Source organism: Canis lupus, chromosome 13 (assembly GCF_011100685.1).
Source record: "Canis lupus familiaris isolate Mischka breed German Shepherd chromosome 13, alternate assembly UU_Cfam_GSD_1.0, whole genome shotgun sequence".
In the NCBI taxonomy this organism is placed as follows: Eukaryota; Metazoa; Chordata; class Mammalia; order Carnivora; family Canidae; genus Canis; species Canis lupus.
In genome coordinates this window covers 12,910,088-12,931,739 of record NC_049234.1, presented here as the reverse complement: position 1 = coordinate 12,931,739, position 21,652 = coordinate 12,910,088, and the positions used below count along the sequence as shown (strand labels likewise).

At 32.9% G+C, this 21,652-nt stretch overlaps 1 protein-coding gene across 2 annotated transcripts in view; it reads left to right on the top strand.

Annotated features, from left to right (window-relative positions):
- CSMD3 (CUB and Sushi multiple domains 3) overlaps positions 1–21,652 on the top strand; it is a 1,311,859-nt gene that overhangs the window by 1,016,281 nt on the left and 273,926 nt on the right. For both annotated transcript variants that reach the window (XM_038555367.1, XM_038555366.1), the window contains 2 exons: positions 522–648; positions 2,701–2,903. In XM_038555367.1, coding sequence (XP_038411295.1) covers positions 522–648; positions 2,701–2,903 — 330 coding nt within the window. The remainder of the gene's footprint in view (positions 1–521; positions 649–2,700; positions 2,904–21,652) is intronic.

Sequence of the window (21,652 nt, the reverse complement as noted above, 5' to 3'; positions counted from 1 at the left end):
TTTGGGAGGTTAAAAGGGAAAGAGTTTAGAGTGATTTAAAGGGGAATAAAAGGACAATGAAATTTAGAAGGCCTGAGGGACCGCAGTAAAGATTAGTTTTTCTCAGAGGTGGGGTAGCAAGATGATGAATTATTCAGACCACAACCAAGGAGCAGTGAGCAGCTTGCCATCTGTTTCCCCTCTTCAAATTATCATTATTTAATAACACATCTTAAAATCTTTGAATGCCTAAAGTCAGAATTTTTTAGTATGTCCTTTTTTTATTCCCTAATTAGGTTAATTTTACTATCTTTTATGTGACCTAACTTGAGACTTTGCTTTATTGTAATATATTTTTGCTTCGATCAATACATTAATACATTAATCTGAGAAAGTATGTACAAATGTCTTGTTTTAAGATGAGGGATGATCAGTTCTTATTTTCCGTAAGGTGCAAATAGATATAAATGAGAAATTCGTCAATTGCTTTGCAAAAAGATCGGCATTAAATCATGACTTAACTTCTAATTATTTTTCTATAGCTGAATGTGGAGGTCGTTTTAAAGGAGAATCGTCGGGAAGAATCTTATCTCCTGGTTATCCCTTCCCATATGACAATAATCTGCGTTGCATGTGGATGATTGAGGTAGATCCAGGAAACATTGTCAGGTAAATGGATTTCATTTTCTCAAAATCACTAGGGAATCTGAAATTTCTGATCAGTGTCAATATATAACATCAAGCATCAAGATTTTTCGATGTTTTTAGCCTTGGCAAAGAAGAATATGATTTTTATCTGTTTAAAGTATGAAAAGTATCCAGAAGCATGCTTTCTTGTTTATGGGTCACCATCATAGCTCATATAACCCCTAGAGGGAAGCTTTTCACAGTTTTAATAGATCACAGAGATTAGGAATTTTTTTATGCTTCTTTGATACTTTAATCTTTCAATTCTTGATGATTCAAGATGCCAAGTCCACCGTTTTGCTCAGAATACAAAGTTGTGCAGGCCACTATTGTAAGTTCAGCTTCATGAACATTTGGAAGAAATAAGAATAGAAGGGGAATCAATAATACTCTGTCTCCCTGGCTTTAGGCATATCTCTAGAGCATAAACTCTCTGCCTCTTTAACCATTCGGATTCCCCTTTCCTGCTGAGTTTAGTTAGGTGGCTCACAGTTCTTCACATTATCAGCCCTTAGATGAAAAAACAACACCAGTCAGATTTCCAAGGCTATCATATTCTCTAAATCCTAGTTTAACTATTATGGTTATGACTGGGAGCAGATTAATAAATGAACAAGTAAAGCCTCCTCTTGGGACAAATCTGAGCTAATTGGTGTATTATCACTCCCAAAACAATGACTTTAAGAATTGCTGTTTTATATAACGAAATTTCAGACAGGTTTCTGGGTGGTGAAGGTGGTTATAGAAAACAAATATTATCCTTCATATAACATGCTAAGAGGTACACTCCACGAATTGTTCAGTATGAACTGGTATATAACTTTTGCAAGGGAATTTGCAGAACTCAAAATAGCCTACTCCAGATCAGTCCTCAGACTGTTTTTCTTTAGCATAGATCATACATTGTTTTATTTAGTATTAGAATTAGCAAAATTGAAAATGTTAAAGTCAATAGAATTCTGGAATTTTTTTTAAATTACAGAACAATATTTGATATTAAATTGCAACACCAATTTAAAGCTATAACTATTCACATATCAAAGATGAATGTGATATATGTAGAGAGAATTGAGCATGTTGTAATAATTGGATTTCTAATTTTTGGCATTGGCCACAAAAAATATCAAACACTAATTTTGTCTAGATTAGATATAAAGCTGATTTAACATGAAACAGTTTTTTTGTTTATTTTTTCTACATTTGAGAGGGGTAGTGTTGGGTAGACATTACTTTTTATTTCACATTAAGAAACTTCCCTTTTAGATGACTGGGTGTAATTATAATGTTGAATTTTTAAAAAATACTTTTTCTGTATATCTTGAGATGTTCGTGTAATTTATTTTCCTTAAACCTATCATTGTGATGAAATGCATTGATTGATTTTTTTTAATATGAACTAATTCTTGCTTTCCTGGAATAACTTCATTTTGATTCTGATAAAACAAACAAACTTGAAATGTTGGTAAAAATACATACTATGGTGTCAGAAAATTTAAGTTCAATTCATGACTTTGCTACCCTATGGGCAATTTTATTTAATCTGTCTCAACTCCATTCACCACGCTTATAGATTTTAGATAAAATACCTTCCTGCTTCACTGGGTCATTGTAACAATTTAACAAAGAAAATATATGTAATGCTTTTTGCAGTGCCTGACGTGTACTAGATCCTCCATCAGTGCCTGGTGTGTATTCCATAAGTGTCACCTAATGTGGCTACAGTTAAAACTCATGAACACAGAAAAGAATGTATATCTGAAGTTTCTGTAATTTGCAAAGGTGAAATAATAGTACTTCCAATCATATTTTAGAAAACCAAATTATACTGTTCAAAAAATATGTATTAAGTTTATATGTGCTGTTTACATAGTTCATTTTTTATCTGATAGAATAAAAATATCTAATAAAATCAAAGACATATATTTGTTATATTCTTTATTTAAAACTGAATCCATGTTTACTTTTATTTTTATTTTTTTTTAAACTGAATCCATTTTTAAAATAATCAAACAGAGAAATGTGGTTCTCCCACAGCCTACAGTTTCTTGCTTTTGATACGGAAGCATCACATGATATACTTCGAGTTTGGGATGGCCCACCAGAAAATGAGATGCTCCTAAAGGAAATTAGTGGATCTCTTATTCCTGAAGGAATCCATAGCACTCTCAACATAGTAACCATCCAGTTTGACACAGATTTTTATATCAGCAAATCTGGATTTGCAATTCAGTTTTCAAGTGAGTTATTATTTTATTTCTTAAATGTACAAAAATAATGCTATTCAAATAGTAATTTAACGTTACTGCCCAAAGCTTTAATTTTAAGATTTTAATGATCCTAAATATTCTTATTTCTGGTCTTCCTTCATTTTTAGTTAAGGTAAAATATACTTGGACAAAAGAATGTAATTAGCTTGGAATTATTTAATTGTTGAGACCTCTCTACTGGCTAAACGATTTTTTTTAAAGTATAGATGGTGTTCAAATAATTCAGCAAATGAGATGATTACATTAAAAAAAGCTTGTAATTTTGATTTACCATGAAACTGTGTATTGCAAAATGTGAAATTTTTGTAAATAAGAAAGAAAATGAATACTTGCCATTACAAAAAAAAGCAACCCTATATTTTTACTAATTTTGTTTCTCTTCTTTTAAAGACCTTAATTATATATTCCCAGATACTTTGACAAAATATTTTAGATCTACTTTTAAATTAAAGACTTCCTATAACAATGAAATGTCATTCATCGTAAGTAATTATCAGTGTTCACGGTATTTCCACCCCCCCTTTTTTTTCTTTCTATGGCACTGCTAAGTGGCTAAATATATGTTGTTTTGTAAAAGGGATTTTTGCTTAGTGACTGGAGAAAATGAATAAAAACTTAAAAATTTTAATCGTTACATTTTTACTTTTATTGCCAATATACATTGCCTCCTTGAGAAAATTATCTAATGGATTTTCTAATTGTATAGTCTTTAAAAAAAAAAACCTATTAACAGAAACTTGTACAAATTTCTAAGATCATCTATGGAAAGCATGCAAACCAGTATTCCTGAATTCAAGTCCTGGCTCCTTACTAACTACTGAATTTGGGTAACTGATCTCATCATCTGAGGCTGAGTTTTCTAATTCACTTAGGTATAATAATGCTTATCTCATAAATACATTACTAGAATTTAACATGATCATGTGTGCACAGTATTTGGTATTAGGTATATAGCTCAGTGAACTATTATTACTATACGAGTAAATGTAAAATTGAAATTCTTTGAAAAAAACAAAAAACAGAAACAAAACAAAACCATAAGGAACTTTTGAAATTACTGTCCACAAAATATATTTCTTTTAGGTAAAGATCTGGTTAATAAAATTAAACATTTTGACGGACATTTGGTTCACGGCACAGAGTTCTTTGACATATATGACTAACATAAGTGCATGGTTTTGTACTTTGTAAATCAATCTTGTGTGAGAGCTGTAAATCAGTACAGAAGAGCCAATATCTGTAAATTTATATTTCATCTTATGAGAAAAAGAAAAAAGGATGAAAAATGAAATTACCATGTAATTGGTGAACATAAATGGCTTCTAATTCTGAAACACCAATTAAATATTATTCATATTTATATCTTCAATTTTTTACTTTTTATTTTTCTTTATATGAATATAGGAACAGTTTGTCAGTGATTGCTGTTCAACTTCAATTCTTTCTCATTACAGTTGGGCAACTAACAGTTCCCCTTTCCTTTACCTTAAACTGGTAATATATAATATTTTATATTTAAGTGGTTATTGTGATTCATTGTCTGACTTTATTCATGTGAAAAATTGCATTTAAAGCTAGTGTTTGTGAATGACAAGTTCATCTGCTTAATAGATACAGGCTGTTTTACATATGTTTCTAGGAATTTTTAATGCAGATTTGTCAGTGAAATTAGTAATGCTTTTTTTATATTTATTGTATTTATAGGGCATTTAAAGAAACAATATGCTTCATACCAAAACTTTAATAAATCTGCCTTCATAAGTTTTTAAGATGCATAGAAATTTGTACTGGTGATCTGAGAATAAAAGCCTATCCATTGAAGTAAAATTACTTTGAGGGTGGATATGTTATATTTTGAAAAGCATCATTCAATGAAAATTAGTCTCTTATATGGATATCTTCTGTTACTCATTTTTACATGGCTTTCCAAGTGTCCAGATTTCAAAATCAAAAATACCCTTTTATATAAATGAGATCTTTCTTGGTGTGCAGAAAACATGTCAAGTGCTTTATATACATAATCTCATTTAATCCTCATAAAAGCCATATGATTTATGTAGGGTCATTCTCATTTCCCACATAAATGCAGAAAGGTTCAGAAAATGAGTTAATTTGTTTAAGGTCATTGTACTAACAGATGCCTGGAGCTGTGGCTCAAATGTATATTGGCTGCACGGAACTTTTGGCTTGTGCCTGGTACCTAGTAAATCTTGGTAGTTGTGGCCATTATTATGCTGTCGTTATTATTTAGACACACGTATAAATATGCTAGAGGAAATAGAAGGCTTTTAGTTACAAATTATTAGTTACAATGAAGTTCTGCAATTTAATCAGATTGTATTTCTGATCATGCTCCCAAATGCCACATCTTAACGCCAGCAAAGCAGTGACAAGGATGAAGGAACACTGGAGTGCATGCATGACCATTTAGAAGGGACCATTGCCCCCTGTGGCTATAGGAAGACAGCCTACTTTTATTTTTTTTTAATTTATTTTTATTTATTTTTTTAAATAACATTTATTTATTTACTTGAGGGGGTGGGGGTAGGAAAGAGGAGAGAAAAATCCCTAACCAGACTCCCTGCAGAGCACAGAGCTCCAAGACATTTTGTGGGACTCAACCTCAGGACCCTAAGATCATGACCTGAGCTAAAATCAAAAGTCAGGCCGCTTCACCAGCTGAGCCACGCAGGCACCCAAAGACAAGCTACTTTTAAAATGGAACTTGAAATAAGGAGTTTTACGTAAAGTCATCTAAGTTTCAAAGTAAACCGTCTTTAAAAAAATGTTAACGGACTATAGGCCAGTAAAACACTGCTGTAGGTGAAATTTGGCTTGCAGGGCAGAGTTTGCTGCTTTAGTGGCTTACAGAACATCTTCTTCCCTATATAAATTTGAATCATGTTACCTATTTATTTGTTCATTTACTGTAGGACAGTCTATTAAGGACCAATTGTTAAGCATATTTACCTGTAATTATTTCTCAATTGCATTTTGCCTTTCACTCAGGCAGATCTTCTTAGTTTCATAAATACGCACACATACGCACACACTCACACTCACACACCCCGTGCTGCCTTCTGTGAAAATCATTTTCACTTTAAGCGTTTTGCTGCTCCTTTTGTTTAAATCTTGCTCATACTTCCAGACTCGGCACCCAGACTTCTTTTTATAAAACATTTTCTGACCTCCTTTTCTAAAACATATTCCAACCCATGCCCCAAGCACTCGCTGTAATTTTTTCCTGAGGATGAGAATAGTTTATAATTCATTGTTCTGAAGATGTTTTAATTATGTGATCTTTGCCCCCCTGATGTATTGTGAGTACCTTTGTCTCCCTAATGTCTCTAAAAGAACAAATTTTCTCTTTAGGACAATCATATAATTTATTGTTCAAATCTTAGGTAATTGTTGGGAGTGCAAGAAGACACTGTTTAAAATTAAGCTGGCTGACAAGCATAAACCGGGACTGTCGTTACCTAATCAGGACGTATCATTTTAATTAAATCAGACTAGTATTGTATTCTGTCCCCACCCCCCGGACCCCCCCACCCGATGCCCAGTCCTCTGTTGAGCAAAGTAGCTGTTGTTTAGTGAGTGTCAGACAATGGATTTTAAAAAGAGAAACAAATCAGGCAATACTGGCAGAAGAATCTTCAGCAGCAAAATTCAACCAATGAAATGTATTTCACTGGACTTGGGACAAATGAATTTAACTGAAATGTAGCTCACATACCAGCTTTATAATCATCATTAAGCCACTGCCAGCAGCCACAGGCCTTCCATTTCATGATCTGTTCGTTATTTGTAAAGTATGTCACGTTGGCTCTTGGTGTTCTAGTCTGCAAGGCACTTTTGCGTAATCAGAGCTACTTAAGTCTGCCGCCGCCTCCTGCCGTCCTATGTGCTGTCCTTGGTTCTCAGCAGTCAGCCTTATATCCCCTGCTTAAATGTGTAATCTGCCTCTCTTGTCCCACTTTAGTTCCACAGGGAAGGCATCTTCAGGGTGTCATGCTGTCATTTGCCCACAGGATAGTTGATTTTGACAGAGCATTTTCTGTGCTCTTCACTCTCTGACCTCTCTGTTAAGGATCTGCCCCCGCTGGGTAATACAGAATACGAAGGCCCATAGCTTATACTGTTGAAAATTCTCGAGGAAATGGATCCCTTAGCCAGGAGAGGTTGATGTCTCCCAGCCTCAAAAGACGGCATGGTGCCCCTGTCTTTGTTCTCATCCTCATTATCACTGCCTGTGCTACTGTGACAGTCAACTAGCCACTCACTTCATTATCCCTCCAGCAGACTTTTCTCCATATTTCCACCTGACTGATGTTTTTAAAAAAACAAGTCAGATATCACCCCTCCATTTCAATTTTTTTTTTAATGGACACACAGTCTTAAGTTCAAAACTTTGGAATTACATCTAAAGCCTCCACAATTTGCAGCCAAACTGCCTGCCAGCTTCATCCTTCACTACTCATTTATATACATCTAGTCCTCTAACTACACTTTCCTGATAGGACAATGTCTTTTCACTTTTCTGCTTCTCTTCCATATTCCTGAAACAGGTAGGTCCACATTCAAAAATCTATAAATTCTTAGGCATTTTCCAAGGTCCAGGATAAATGATAATGTCTGGTACTGATGAACTCCTAGGCAGAATTAGTCATTTCCACATCTGTACTGCCATATGGTCTAGTTTACCCAGAACAGTCTGAGTTTATGCACGTTATCCTAGCATCCTGACTGGTTGGGGGCTTGGATCTGTATTTTCTTTTTTAGCAAAGTATCATTATTTGGGCCAATATAGGCCAGTACTCTACAGTAATAGGCTACTATTCTGTTAAAATACCCAAGGTGTATTTATTAGACCTCTATTTTGTGTTTGATCTCATCTAGTCATGTGTGAGATATGTTCATAGAGTTCAGAGTAATTATTATGCATGATTAAATTTGAAAAACAAATACTGATAACCTACCTCCATTTTCTAATCTTTTCCATATGCCAGGTAATTCACACTTCCCTTTCAAGGAGAATTTATAGGGCACTTGTAGGTAAATCAAATATTCTCAGATATGAACATCTAACTTATTCTGATTTTGGAAGGTAGTGGGAGAAGCATTTGATGCTATTGCCCTGCAAGCTGTTTTGTATAACAGCAAGTTATGTCATAGTCTTGCTGTGGTTTGAAAGATACATAAAGCTGTCAGGACATGAATTGGCAGGATTAGCAGGAAAAATGTGTTCTTGAAATATGCGCAAAAATAGAGGCTCAGGAGATGTGCTGCAAAGCTAAGGTATATAGTCTGCATGTTCTTTCCATGAGTGTTTTTGTTATTTATTTTGTGGGGTCAATTCACAACTATTTATTTTATCATAGAAATATTTTTTTAAATTTTATTAAATAGACATTTATAACAGGAGTGATTTTAAAAAGTACATGTTTAATGAAAATGTATGTAGTGAATATTCACCATCCAAAAGGCCAAAGGATCCTGAGATCCACAAAGATAAACTTACCTTTGAAAAAGTTGAAACTGGGCCCTCAAAAGACAGCAGGGAAGAATCTAGAATATTTTTTTTTTTAAACAACTTTTTTTTTTTTTAAGTTTTTTATTTATTTATGATAGTCACAGAGAGAGAGAGGCAGAGGCATAGGCAGAGGGAGAAGCAGGCTCCATGCACCGGGAGCCCAATGTGGGACTCGATCCCGGGTCTCCAGGATCGCGCCCTGGGCCAAAGGCAGGCGCCAAACTGCTGCGCCACCCAGGGATCCCCCAGAATCTAGAATATTTTTATTGATATTTGTAAATCAAAAGTATATACAGAAACATATTTTTATTTTTTTTATCTTCTATTTTTTAATTTATTCATGAGAGACACAGAGAGAGAGACATCGAAAGAGGTAAAAGGCTCCCTGCAGGGAGCCCAATGCGGGACTCGATCCCAGGACCCCAGGATCATGCCCTGAGCCGAAGGCAGATGCTCAACTGCTGAGCCACCCAAGCTTCCCACAGAAACACATTTTTTTTTTTAAAGAAACTGAGAGTTCCATGTAATCTCATTTCTATAAAACATGTTTTGATAAGTGGCAAAAATATTTTACAGAGGAAATCATATGCTGATTGATTATTTTTGTCTTAACCCAAAAGTAGTATAATACTGAATTACATGATACTTTATTGCCTCGTGTATCATGTTAACATTATATAGGCTGTGGAGGGGCAATTTTATATTATAAAATATAATATATTAAATGGTCATTTGAAGCCATGATCATGTATTAATTCTAGCATTTGAAAAGAATGTGTACCTGCCATTATTGTGTGGAGTGTTTTGTAAATACCAATTATATATAGTTGGTGGTTATTATTGTGTTTGAAGTGTTCAATATCGTTACTGGTTTTCTGTCTACTTTTTTTTTTTATCAACTAATGAAAGAGAAGTGTCGAAATGTCCAGTTGCAATTGTAGATGCATCTACTTATTCTTTCTGTCCTGTCATATTTTTGCTTTGTGTATAATGAAGATATGTCATTAAGTGCATAACATTTTAGATGCTGCATCTTCTTAATGAGTTGACATTTTCATTACTAAGAAAGACCTCTTTTTCACTGATAATTTACCATGTCTTGAAATTTACTTTGTCTCATATAAATATCTTATGACTCATATAGCACTAGTGTACTATTTAGCATCCTTTTAACTTGGTAGTGACTGTATATTTAAAGTAGGTTTCTAGTAGAGGCACATGATTCTCAAGTTCTTTATAAAGTCTGAAAAATCTCCTTTTTAGTAATAGTCTCCTAAATTAGTAGACCATTTACATCTAATGTTAATTTTTTATATGGTTGGCTTTGTCTATTATTATTTTTATTGGATTCAGCTGTTCATTGCTCCTTTTTATCACGATCGTATTTTTCTCCTCTATTAACTTTTTTTAACCTTTTGATCCCTTTCACCCATTCCTTCACTTCCCCAACCCCCTTCCTCTGCCAATTGCCTATTGATTCTCTGTACCTATAAGCTTAGGGTTTTTTTTTTTTTTTTTTTTGATTTGCCACTTGGGACAACATGGATGGACCTTGAGGGCATTATATTAACTGAAATAAGTCAGAGAAAGAGAGATAACATATGATTTTTAGTCCCAAATGGCAAAGCTGTATCTTTTTTATAGCTGAATAATACTCCATTGCATGCATACACATGCACCTGCACCCCCCACAATTTCCTTATCCATTCATTTAACAATAGAGATTTAGGTTGTTTCCATGTATTGGTTATTATAAATACTGCTACAATGAACATGAGGATGCTATATATTTTTGAGTCAGTGTTTTCATTATCTTTAGGAAATAGAAGTGGAAATGCTGGATCATATAGAAAATCTATTTTTAATTTTTTGAGGAAAACTCCACACTGTTTTTCATAGTATCCACCAACAGTACACAAAGATTACCTTTTCACTACGTCCTTATGAACACTTGTAGTTTCTTGGTTTTTTTATAATAACCATTCTAACTGATGTGAAATGATATTTCATTGTGATTACAATTTGCATTTCCCTGATGATTAATGATGTTGAGCATCTTTTCCTTTACATGTTAGCCATGTATGTCTTCTTTGGAAAAATGTCTGTTTGGATCCTCTGCCCATTTTTAAATTAGATTTATTTGTTTGTTTTTGTTTTTTAGTTATTTTTTGCCACTGAGTTGTATGAGTTCTTTATATATTTTGGATATTAGCCCTTTGTCAGATATATGACTTGCAAATATTTTTCCCCATTTAGTACATTGCCTTTTCATTTTGTTAGTGGTTTCCTTTGCTGTGCAGAAGCTCTTTAATTCAATACAGTCTCACTTGTTTATTTTTGTTTTTGTTTCCTTTACTTTGGGTGTCAGATTTTTAAAATAACACCATGACCTATGTCAAATTGCTTAGTGCCTGTGCTTTCTTCTAAGAGTTTTATGGCTTCAGGTCCTAGTTTTATGGCCTCAGGTTCAAGTCTTTAATTCTTTGTGTTTTTGTTTTTTTTTTTTTGTATAATATAAGTAGTTTCGTTCTCTTGTTTTTGGCTAATTTTCCCAATTCCATTTATTAAAGAGTCTGTCTTTTCCCCATGTAATATTCTTGGCTACTTTCTTATAAATTAATGGACTGTATATACATAGGCTTATTTTGGAGTTCTCTACTCAGTTCCGTTGCTCTTTGTGTCTATTTTTATGACAATAACACATGATTTTAATTATGATAGCTTTGTAATACAGTTTGAAATCCGGAAGCATGATGGCTCCAGCTTTGTTCTTCTTTCTCAGATTGCTACTCTATGTAGGGCCTTTTGTGATTCCATACAAATTTTAGGATTATTTGTTCTACTTCTGTGAAAAATGCAATTGAAATTTTGAGACAGAGTGCATTGAATTTGTAGATTACTTTGGGTAGTATGGACATCTCGACAATATTAATTCTTCCAATCCATGAGCATGGAATATCTTTCCATTTATTTGTGTCTTTTTCAATCTCTCTCCTTAATGTGTTGTAGTTTTTAAAATATAAGTCTTTTGCCTTCTTGGTTAGGTTTATTTCTAGGCATTTTATTCTTTTTGATGCAATTTTAATTGGGATTTTTCAGGGGCAGCCAGGGTGGCCCAGTGGTTTAGCACCTGCCTTCAGCCCAGGGTGTGATCCTGGAGACCCAGAATCGAGTCCCATGTTGGGCTCCCTGCATGGAGCCTGCTTCTCCCTCTGCGTGTGTCTCTGCCCCTCTCTCTCTCTGTCTCTCTCATGAATAAATAAATAAAAATCTTAAAAAAAAAAGAGCCTTACAATAGTATATTTCCATTTCCCCTTTAGTCCTTTGGGCAATTGTTTTCATTTATCTCACTTCTGTATATGTGAACACTCAAGTACATATTTTTTTAACTTTAAGCAGATAATTATCTTTTAAATATTTTTAAGTAAGACAAATTTCAGATTTTAAAATTTAAATTATTAAATATAGTTGTTTGTTCTGTGATAATAATACAAATTTTGATGATAAATAGCCTCATGATAAAAACAAAGCTCCCATAAAATTAAGAAACAGAAATATACTGAGAATTCATTGTGATGTACATATAATTCATAACTGTGATCAAGCAGATGCTACTCATCACAATAAAAATGTTAAAATTTATAGATATATACAGTGAAATAATTGAATTACATTTGTGTGCATGTGTGCAACAATGATACTGCTTCAAAAAATGAATAAGTAAACTTGAGTATGTCAGCACCATTTTCTCTCTTTGCTGCTTATTGTCATTCAGGCTTTGAAAGGTTTGCATTTCTGAAGCACTCTTTTGCAAAATTGACCAAAATTCCCTGGCATGGTGTTGAAATTATTTTAGAATTAAACCTTTAAATATGGTTTTCATTAAATCATTTGAAAATCTTTATTCAAAATATTCAATTATTGGAGTGCTAAAGATCTTCAGCTTTGAAGTTTTTGCTGAATTGCAATTAACAACAAAGTTTAGCATTAGGAAGACATTTAAATGTTTTTTTTTTTTAATAAAATTGTGAAAGTTCAAACTATCTTATTTGAAATTTTTAACCACCTAATTTTTAATTGTATTACATTTATATTTTATTGTGGAATGGAATAAAATTGAAAAGAACACAATTATACAGCTTAAAAGTAAATATTTAAAAAAACATAATTTAAGGGGGGACATGGATGATTCAGGTTGTTATATGTCTGATTCTCAATCTCAGCTTAGGTCTTGATCTCAGGGTTCTGAGTTCAAGCCTTGCATTGGGTTCCATGCTGGATGTGGAGCCTACTTAAAAAAAAAAAAAATCATAATTTAAGAAAACTTGTTTGACAAGTTTTATATTGTAAAAAATTTTTGTCAGAGAAAGGTATCTGAAAAGAAGTAAAATTCAGTATCTATGAAAATATTTCAGCTGAAATATGTGCACATTTGCTGTATGAAAAAAATCAAATTGAAACTTTCCTCCATTTTAAAAGTTAGCCTGAAGCTTACCAGATAACTCAGTACCTATAAAGAGAAACCTTTCTTAATAAAAATAGTATGACCTGAGGAGACATCAGTTGAACACGCCAACAATTTTAAATGTACTGAAAATATCTTTACCCAGGGTGTGATCCCGGAGTCCTGGGTTGGAGTCCCACATCAGGCTCCCTGCATGAAGCCTGCTTCTCCCTCTGCTTGTGTCTCTTCCTCTCTCTCTCTCTCTGTGTCTCTCATAAATAAATAAATACAACCTTTAAAAAAAAAATCTTTAACTTAAAAAAATAAGAATATATTCATTCTTTAGAAAAAAAAGAGTAAAACGCACTGAATAATCGTTAAGAAACCAATTAAAAATGTGCACATGTACCACAAAAGATTATTTGATTACATTATTTTTAATGTTTAGATAATTCATATAAAGAATATATTCTTTTGTGCACAGATATATGCCATTTTGTTAGACATTATTTTAAAAACAGTTTCTATATAGATAACTATTTTGAAATGTTCATCAATATAATACCAATTTTATTCAATACATATTTTTAATTATATAAATTATTTTTAACGTCTTATTTTATTCCCAGAATTTTTCAGTTTGAATGATAAAAATCACGTGATTTTAATGCCCTTTTTATTGTATTAAAGCTATGTACACATATGCTGTTCCTCTTAGATTATGTTCCTTTGAAGAGCAAGTATGTTATATTAATATTTGTATCCCTAGAAATTGGTTCTGCACCTGGTACTTAGTATTTAGTAAATGTTAAATGAATCTGATTGAGTAGGAAATCTTTTAATAATGTAAAGCTAAAAGTGCACTGATACTGTACACTGGCAGTTAGAAATAATGTGAAACCATTTTTGTATGATTTGGTTTTTTGCTTATTAATTCTAGTGATACCTTAATATTAGAATTCAATTTCAGGGATCCCTGGAGGCGCAGCAGTTTAGCGCCTGCCTTTGGCCCAGGGCGCGATCTTGGAGCCTTGGGATCGAATCCCACATCGGGCTCCCAGTGCATGGAGTCTGCTTCTCCCTCTGCCTGTGTCTCTGCCACTCTCTCTCTCTCTGTGTGACTATCATAAGTAAATATATATATATATATATATATATATATATATATATATATAATTCAATTTCAAATTAGGCTTTTATATAATATTTTATAATTTTTATATATCTGTCCAACTTTTTTTAAAAAATAATTTTTAGATATAAAATCAGTTTCCTATATAGGTTACTTTTTGTTCTCTACTTAACATGTGTTTGATTCCACAAAAATTGTATCCATAATTTTTTTTAAGATTTTATTTATTTATTTATGAGAGACACACAGAGAGAGGCAGAGACATAGGCAGAAGGCTATGAAGGCTTCATAGCTCACTGAGGGGAGCCTGATGCAGGACTTAATTCCAGAACCCTGGGATCATGACCTGAGCTGAAGACAGACACTCAACAACTGAGCCACCCAGGCATCCCTGTATCAGTAATTTTATTCGCACTTTTATCCTCATACTGAAGCATAAACCACAATATCAAGCATAAACCACAATATCAAGCATACCAATACCTGGCTTATTGTGGGGGCAGAGCAATTAACTGATAAAATAATTGAATATTCTTTTTAAAAAAAATAAATTTCTCTATCCTTGGAAATATATGACAACACTGGCTTTGAGGTTCTTTTTTGCATCCTATGCATTAGAAGCTTCGTTTCCTTCCTGGGTTGATGGCAATATCTCTGTCATGCTGCCATCTACTTTAACTTGACTTGCCATATCATTAGGTGTATCCTTAGAAACATAATGAAATTCTAAAGATAGCCACATTACTGAGTAGCTGGCAGACTGTAGGCCTAATAATAATGTTGAACATTCTTTATAAAATTGATGGACTAGTACAAAGGAAGAGCTCAATCAAGGGCAAAATACTCCAGGGTGAAATCCACCTCTAGTTTACCATCTGCATGTCAAGTATTTTCTGATGAATCTGACTCTGGATGGAGTTTTCTAACAGGTTAAATATTCCCATTACCCAACTTTACTTTCTTATACATAGTGAAGTAGAGAATATAGTGCCATTTGTCAGTCAATACAAAAGTATAAGGCAATAAAACTGGAACGAATGAATCTAAGGCCTTGTGAATACCAAATCTGGACTATTACCTTGCTGAAGTCTCCTGATACTGCAAAGACATACAATATCATTGGTCTTTAATGATTCATTTCAGAATTGATATTTTCATAGGATTATATAACATAATTGTTAGAATAGGACTTTAAAATATTATTTGGTACAAAATCAGGCATATAAAAACTATGCCAGTTTTATAGATGAGACTGCTAAGTTTCAGGGAACAAGTGCAATATGATCAATGTCCTTTCTTACCATAGAAGAGACTTTCCTGCTTCTGATAATATTACTTATTCAACAGTATGAAGTCCTAGGTTTTTCTTTTTCGAAAGGTTTTGATATAAACAAGTCTATACCGAAGAGTCAATTTTCTGAATAGAAAGGATACGTTGGAACTTATGAGTGATTTTAGTGTATCTAGTCCCTGTTATAGAAAACAATGCAATAAGAAAATTGGAAGATTAATTTTCTTAAGGCCACTAAGATTGTCACTTAGACATTACCTCTGAATAATAGTTCAAGCTACCATCCACATTATACTTGAAATCTATATATGCACTGGTAAGGATTGTAAAATACGTATTAGGTGAAGTACATGTTTCTAATTAAATTATACTCTCATTTAGATTAAAGCAAACATAAGATTAGAAGTTAGAAGTAAAAAAAAAGAAGTTAGAAGTATATTTATAGCACTGATGAGTTGTAACAATGTTGAGAATGCATTTGATACCTTCAAATGCTACTATGCAAGATAAAAATCACTAGGATAAAAAGATAGAGTAAAAATTAGAAGACTTGAGGATCTTTGGGTGGCTCAGCAGTTTAGTGCCTGCCTTCAGCCCAGGGCATGATCCTGAAGTCCTGGGATCGAGTCCCAGGATCGAGTCCCACATCGGGCACCCTGCATGGAGTCTTCTTCTCTCTCTGCCTCTGTTTCTGCCTCTCTCTCTCTCTGTGTCTCTCATGAATAAACAGATAAATAAATAAATAACCTTTAAAAAATAAAATAAATTTAAAGAGAAGACTTTATATTTTTACTGATGTTCAATTTATTTCTTATGTCAGGGATTTTTAACTTTTATGGTGAATTTATTCCTAACAAAAGTATTCATATCTAGATGCTTTAGTAAGTTAGAAGTTTGCAATGAGAATTTTTTTAAGTTTCCAAATGGAAGTGTTATTTGATTGTATTGACATCGATACCATAGGAAAAATTATATACACAGGCAAAACTTTAATAAATTTTTTATAGTTTCTGAAAATCTGAAAATTAGGAGATACTTTTATACTTTTGTAGATGTTTTGTACACTCTACCTTGAAGGGACTATTAGATATCCAAGTAAAGGAGCTAAATAGGCAGTTGAATGGCATGGACTGGAGCTCAGGAGAGACATCAAAGCTGAATATACAAATTTGAGAGGCATTAAGCTAGAAAGAGTATTTAAAACCATGGGTCAGATGAAGTTATCCTGGAGGAAATTGTACAAAGAAGGGAACAGAACATTAAACATTAATCCCTGGAGTATTTTAGCTCTCGGTCATCAGGTTAAAAAGATACAGACAGAGGTGATATTGAAAAAGAAACAGCAAATAAGCCAAAAAGAATATTAGTAAATTCTGATGACTGGGAGGCCAAAAAAACACGTACCTGAAGAAGGAAGGTTGGTCAGTTGTGGCACATACTGCTGAGAAGTTTTTGGAAAAAGAAGGAATAGAAGTTACCACTGGATCTGGCAGATAGATTTAACGAGCTGTTTAGTGACTATATCGATAAAAGGCTGATGATGAAACCGGAAATAGTTGTACAGATATCTCCCTCAAGAGAGATGCTTAATAAGTTTCTTATTAAAGAAATGAGAGAAATAGGAAAAATAATTGTAAGAGGATGGAGATGTAATCAGAGTTTTGCTTATTTATTCAAATTGGAAAATGGAAGTTATGTCTATATGCTATTAGGAATGGGCCATTAAGGAAGGAAGACCTAGTAATTCAGAAGAGATCAGAAATATTTAGGAATAAAGTCCTTGAGAGTAAAAGAGGGTTTAATACCAGCAGCACAAGAACTAGGGTTGACCTTCAGTAGAGCAAAAGCTCCTTCTCCATGGCAACACAGTGGAAAGCAGATATGATTGGACTGATAGATTTGGTGGTGCTTAAATGAGGAGTTGCCTGTCTTATAGCTTCTACTTACTCAGTGAATTATAAGGGAAGAAATCAGGCAAAAGAGAGGATGAGAAGAAGAAAGAGAATGAAAAAAAAAAAAACAATTGGAGTGCAATGTCCTTAGTATTGTAATTAAAGAATACTATCTGGCACATATATAGCTAAATATAGCATATATATGGCTAAATCGAATTTCTATTAGTCTGAATAATACCTGTGAAAAGAATCTAGAGTCTGTCTTTTTTGCTTTCCTTTATGGTGAAATATTAGTAGCAAGAAATTTTGTTGTGTAGCAAGAAAGAATTATAAGCTGCTCAATATTCCTGCCTTTCCATTTAAAACTAGATCTAATTCTTTTATCAATAAACAACTGTAGATGTTCCTTTAGTAGGACATGATTTAGTTTTGTTGTATCCAGTAATGGCATAGGATCATACTGAGACAATATACTATACTGGTTGAAACGCTGTTGTTTCTTGAATTCAAATCTCCACTCTGCTAAGAGCAAGCATTTAACATCAATGAGGTTCATTTTACCCACTTAAAAATGGACATGATAATAATACTTTATAAAGATGTGGTATTTTAACTTAAGAGTATAAAGTTAGGGACACCGGGTTGCTCAGTGGTTGAGCGTCTGCCTTTGGCTCAGGGAGTGATCCTGGAGTCCCAGGATCAGTCCCAGGATCGAGTCCCACATCGGGCTTCCTGCGTGGAGCCTGTTTCTCCCTCTGCCTATGTCTCTGCCTTTCTCTGTGTGTCTCTCATGAATAAATAAATAAAATCTTTAGAAAAAAAAAAGTATGAAGTTAGCCTATAGCCTAGTGTTTTGGATAATATGTGCTCTCAATAGAGACAGGAATCATTATTGTCATTGTTTTATTGAAATCTCTTCTAAATTAATTGTTCTTCATGTTTAACTGTATCTCTTTCTTAAATATACAGACTTTATTTAGTTTGACACAGTATATGCTAATGGAATCCCAGGGATAAAATAGTAATGTTGATGGTTGCAATTGTTTTTAGTAAAATATTAATTATATTTAAAGTCAACTGTTGTAAATGTGCAGTTTTTTGGACTGCTCCATCAGAATGATAGGTGGATAGTTAGTTTTCTGATTTTATAATGACACTTAACGGTTAATAACATATTTTAGAAATTTCATTTTAAGTAATCACATCATTCAAGTTTTATAATACAGTCTATACACTAAGCATTTTTTATTTCAAAGGTTCTATCATTTTTATTTAAGAAATTTCCCTTGGGTGTGTTCTCATGTCTGCATTCCAACTTTGACTACCCTAAATAACTCTGCGATGTTGGGCAAGTTTCTTATCCCTTGTAAGCCTACATTTTCTCATTGGAAAAATATGGATAATAGTAGTACCCAGACTTTTTTCAATCAAGTGAGAAGCAGCTCATAATGCAGGGTTTGAAAGAGTGTGTCCACAAAATACTACATATAAATAATATTAACTATTCACATATGCTAGTTATATACTTTTTCCCTGTGACTATTATCATTTCTATGTAATAGTCAACTAGTATAAGGAGCACAACATACAGTAGCCACTTGATAATTCAAATTCTAGAATAACCAAAATATAAATGGCCAGTCCTTTTCATAGGAGGGAAACAAGCAAGAGCAGTTATCTTTTATTATCAATTTTATAAAGCTTTGTAAGTTAAATCTAAGCAATATTTGGATATTATATTATATATAAGTGGCCTATTATATGCTTTTCCAGAATGTTCCTTTCATGATATCATTACAAGTGAGACTTTGGATTCTTAAGACCCTTTATCTTTGTTGGAATTTCTGTTTGCATATTTATGTTAGAAAAAAATCAGGAATGAATGATAGACTTCACCTTAATGGAAAGAAAATTACAGATGTTCATTTCATCAATTAAATTTGAACTCACGGGATGCCTGGGTGGCTCAGCGGTTTAGCATCTACCTTTGGCTCAGAGCATGATTCCGTGGTCCGGGGTTCAAGTCCTGCATTGGGCTCCCTGCATAGAACCTGCTTCTCCCTCTGCCTCTGTCTCTACCTATCTCTCTCTCTTTCTGTGTCTCTCATGAATAAATAAATAAATAAAATCTTAAAAAAAATTATATAACAAAGAGAAAAAACAAGTAAGAATGATAAATTTTTAGAATTTTATGTCCCACAAAAATGAAAAATTAATATCAAGTAAAAATATCAATCTATTTTTACATACATGACTAATACCTTATTAAATTCTAGTATTATATAAATGCCATTTTAAGTATTCTAATTATATGAGATTATTTCATTCCTAATCTCAAGGAGATACAGGATGGCTCCTAAGTACTTATTTATTTTCTTCAGTGGATATAGTTTCTATTCAATACAGAAAACATGAATGATTGATACTAAAATTATATAATTTTGTCTGCCAACAAACACAGAGTATAGCCAGTATGGAGATCAAATTTTGAATAGATAAAGAAAATAGGACAATGGTATTCACACAAAATAATTGTTCCTGTGTGTATTTCACTGACTGCTTTTAGAATTGAAGTTGTTCCAATAGGAAAAAAAAAAATGTCTTCAGTCTTTCATTAACTCCTAATTCTCTATTGTGCTTTAGAATATTATCCTAATTTGTTTATTGACAGAAAAAGGAACAATAGGTGTTCACCACCTCTGTTTCTTTACATTGACCAGATCCAAAGGCAATGCGTATTTTCACATACTATATATTAGTTGCCATGTCGAAGACATCTAATGATTAATTTTAGCCACTTGAGTCCACTTTAACCACAGTAAATCTGACAATAGAGTGAAAACATCTCTTTTACCCTCAATTTCAGCTAAGATATATTACTGCTCTTATTTCAATACATTATTACACATTAATTTTTATTTTTGGAATGTTCATCTGAGGCTTCACACTTTTTGCAGAAACAGACTTCAGTGCTTGAGAAGCTTCAACAACAAAAAATAATGAGGTTTTCTTGTAATTTTATGTCATTACTATTTTTCACTTTGAAAGTAGAGCACATTCCATATTTATGTTACTTTTTTCCAGTAAAAGCATCCTAAATGTAAATTTTCTATGTAGAACATCACTCCCCATATATTGTAAAACCAATACATATAGTTTAGTCTGGATGAAAACCATCACAGAGCAATTCAAGAACACCTTAATGACTCAGTTTATTGCAAAAATACTTCACAAAAAATCTCTATCAATATTGGAAGATCATAATTGTCCAGAGCCTATGATGCATTATAGATGCTCTGCGAAGGAACAGATGGTTATTACAGAACAAATTTACTTGGATATTGGAACCAACTTCTTACCCCATTTCCTCAATATTCTTGAATATGAATTTGTTATTAATAACTAAAAACAACTGTTTCAACAAGAACTCCTATGAAAGTAAACTTAATATTTTTACAATAGTTCAAATTTGTGCCAGCTCTAGCTTTTCCATTTGGAAGAGATATTGATATTGAGATATTGATATAATCCCTACCTTTTCCATAATTTCTTAATGGGGTATTATTTTATTTTATTTTATTTTATTTCATTTTATTTTATTTTATTTTATTTTTTTGAGGGAAAAATTGCATCTCTGGAGCAGTTGCAGATAGAAGAGGACAGTCTAGTATAACATTTAAGTATTTGGATTCTAAAGTCAGACAGATTTCAGTTCAGATTTTGTTTGTGTACTCTTTAGTTTTTGTAATATTGGACAGGTTACTTAATCTTTCTAAATTTTAGTTTTCTCACCTCTAAATAAGGATAATAATAACACTTGTCTCATAGGTTGTTAGGAATATTTAAGGAATTATATATGTAAAATTCCTGCCCATAGTCATTGCTCAGAAACATTAGTTTATCAGAAAAAATGAAGCAAAACTACAAGACTTTTGATTATACATGATACATAGATTTTTTTTCATTTAAGTGATCAGTAAAATTGTATTTGCAGTCCACATTTAGTAACCCTTTTAAAAATGAAACCCTTAAAAATTAACTTTTTTAGTCTGTTGAAAAAGTAAACAAAATATATGTTGCATATGCATATATATATGAATGATCATTTTTTGTTGTTATTGCATTTTATTTTATTTTTAAAGATTTTTTTATTTGAGACAGAGAGTGTGTTCATGCACACACATGAGGGGTGGGAAGGGTGAAGGATGGCGAAAGAATCTCCAGCAGATCAGCTCTGAGCTCAGAGTCAGACAGAGGACTAAATCTCAAGAAAACTGAGATCATGACCTGAGCCAAAAACAACAATCTGATGCTAAAGCAACCTATGTGCCCTTTATTTTAGAGATCGCTTTTCTTCCTCTTTTTTTTTTTTTTCGTTTTGAGTAGGCTCCTAACTAGCATGAAGCCCAACATGGCATTTGAAC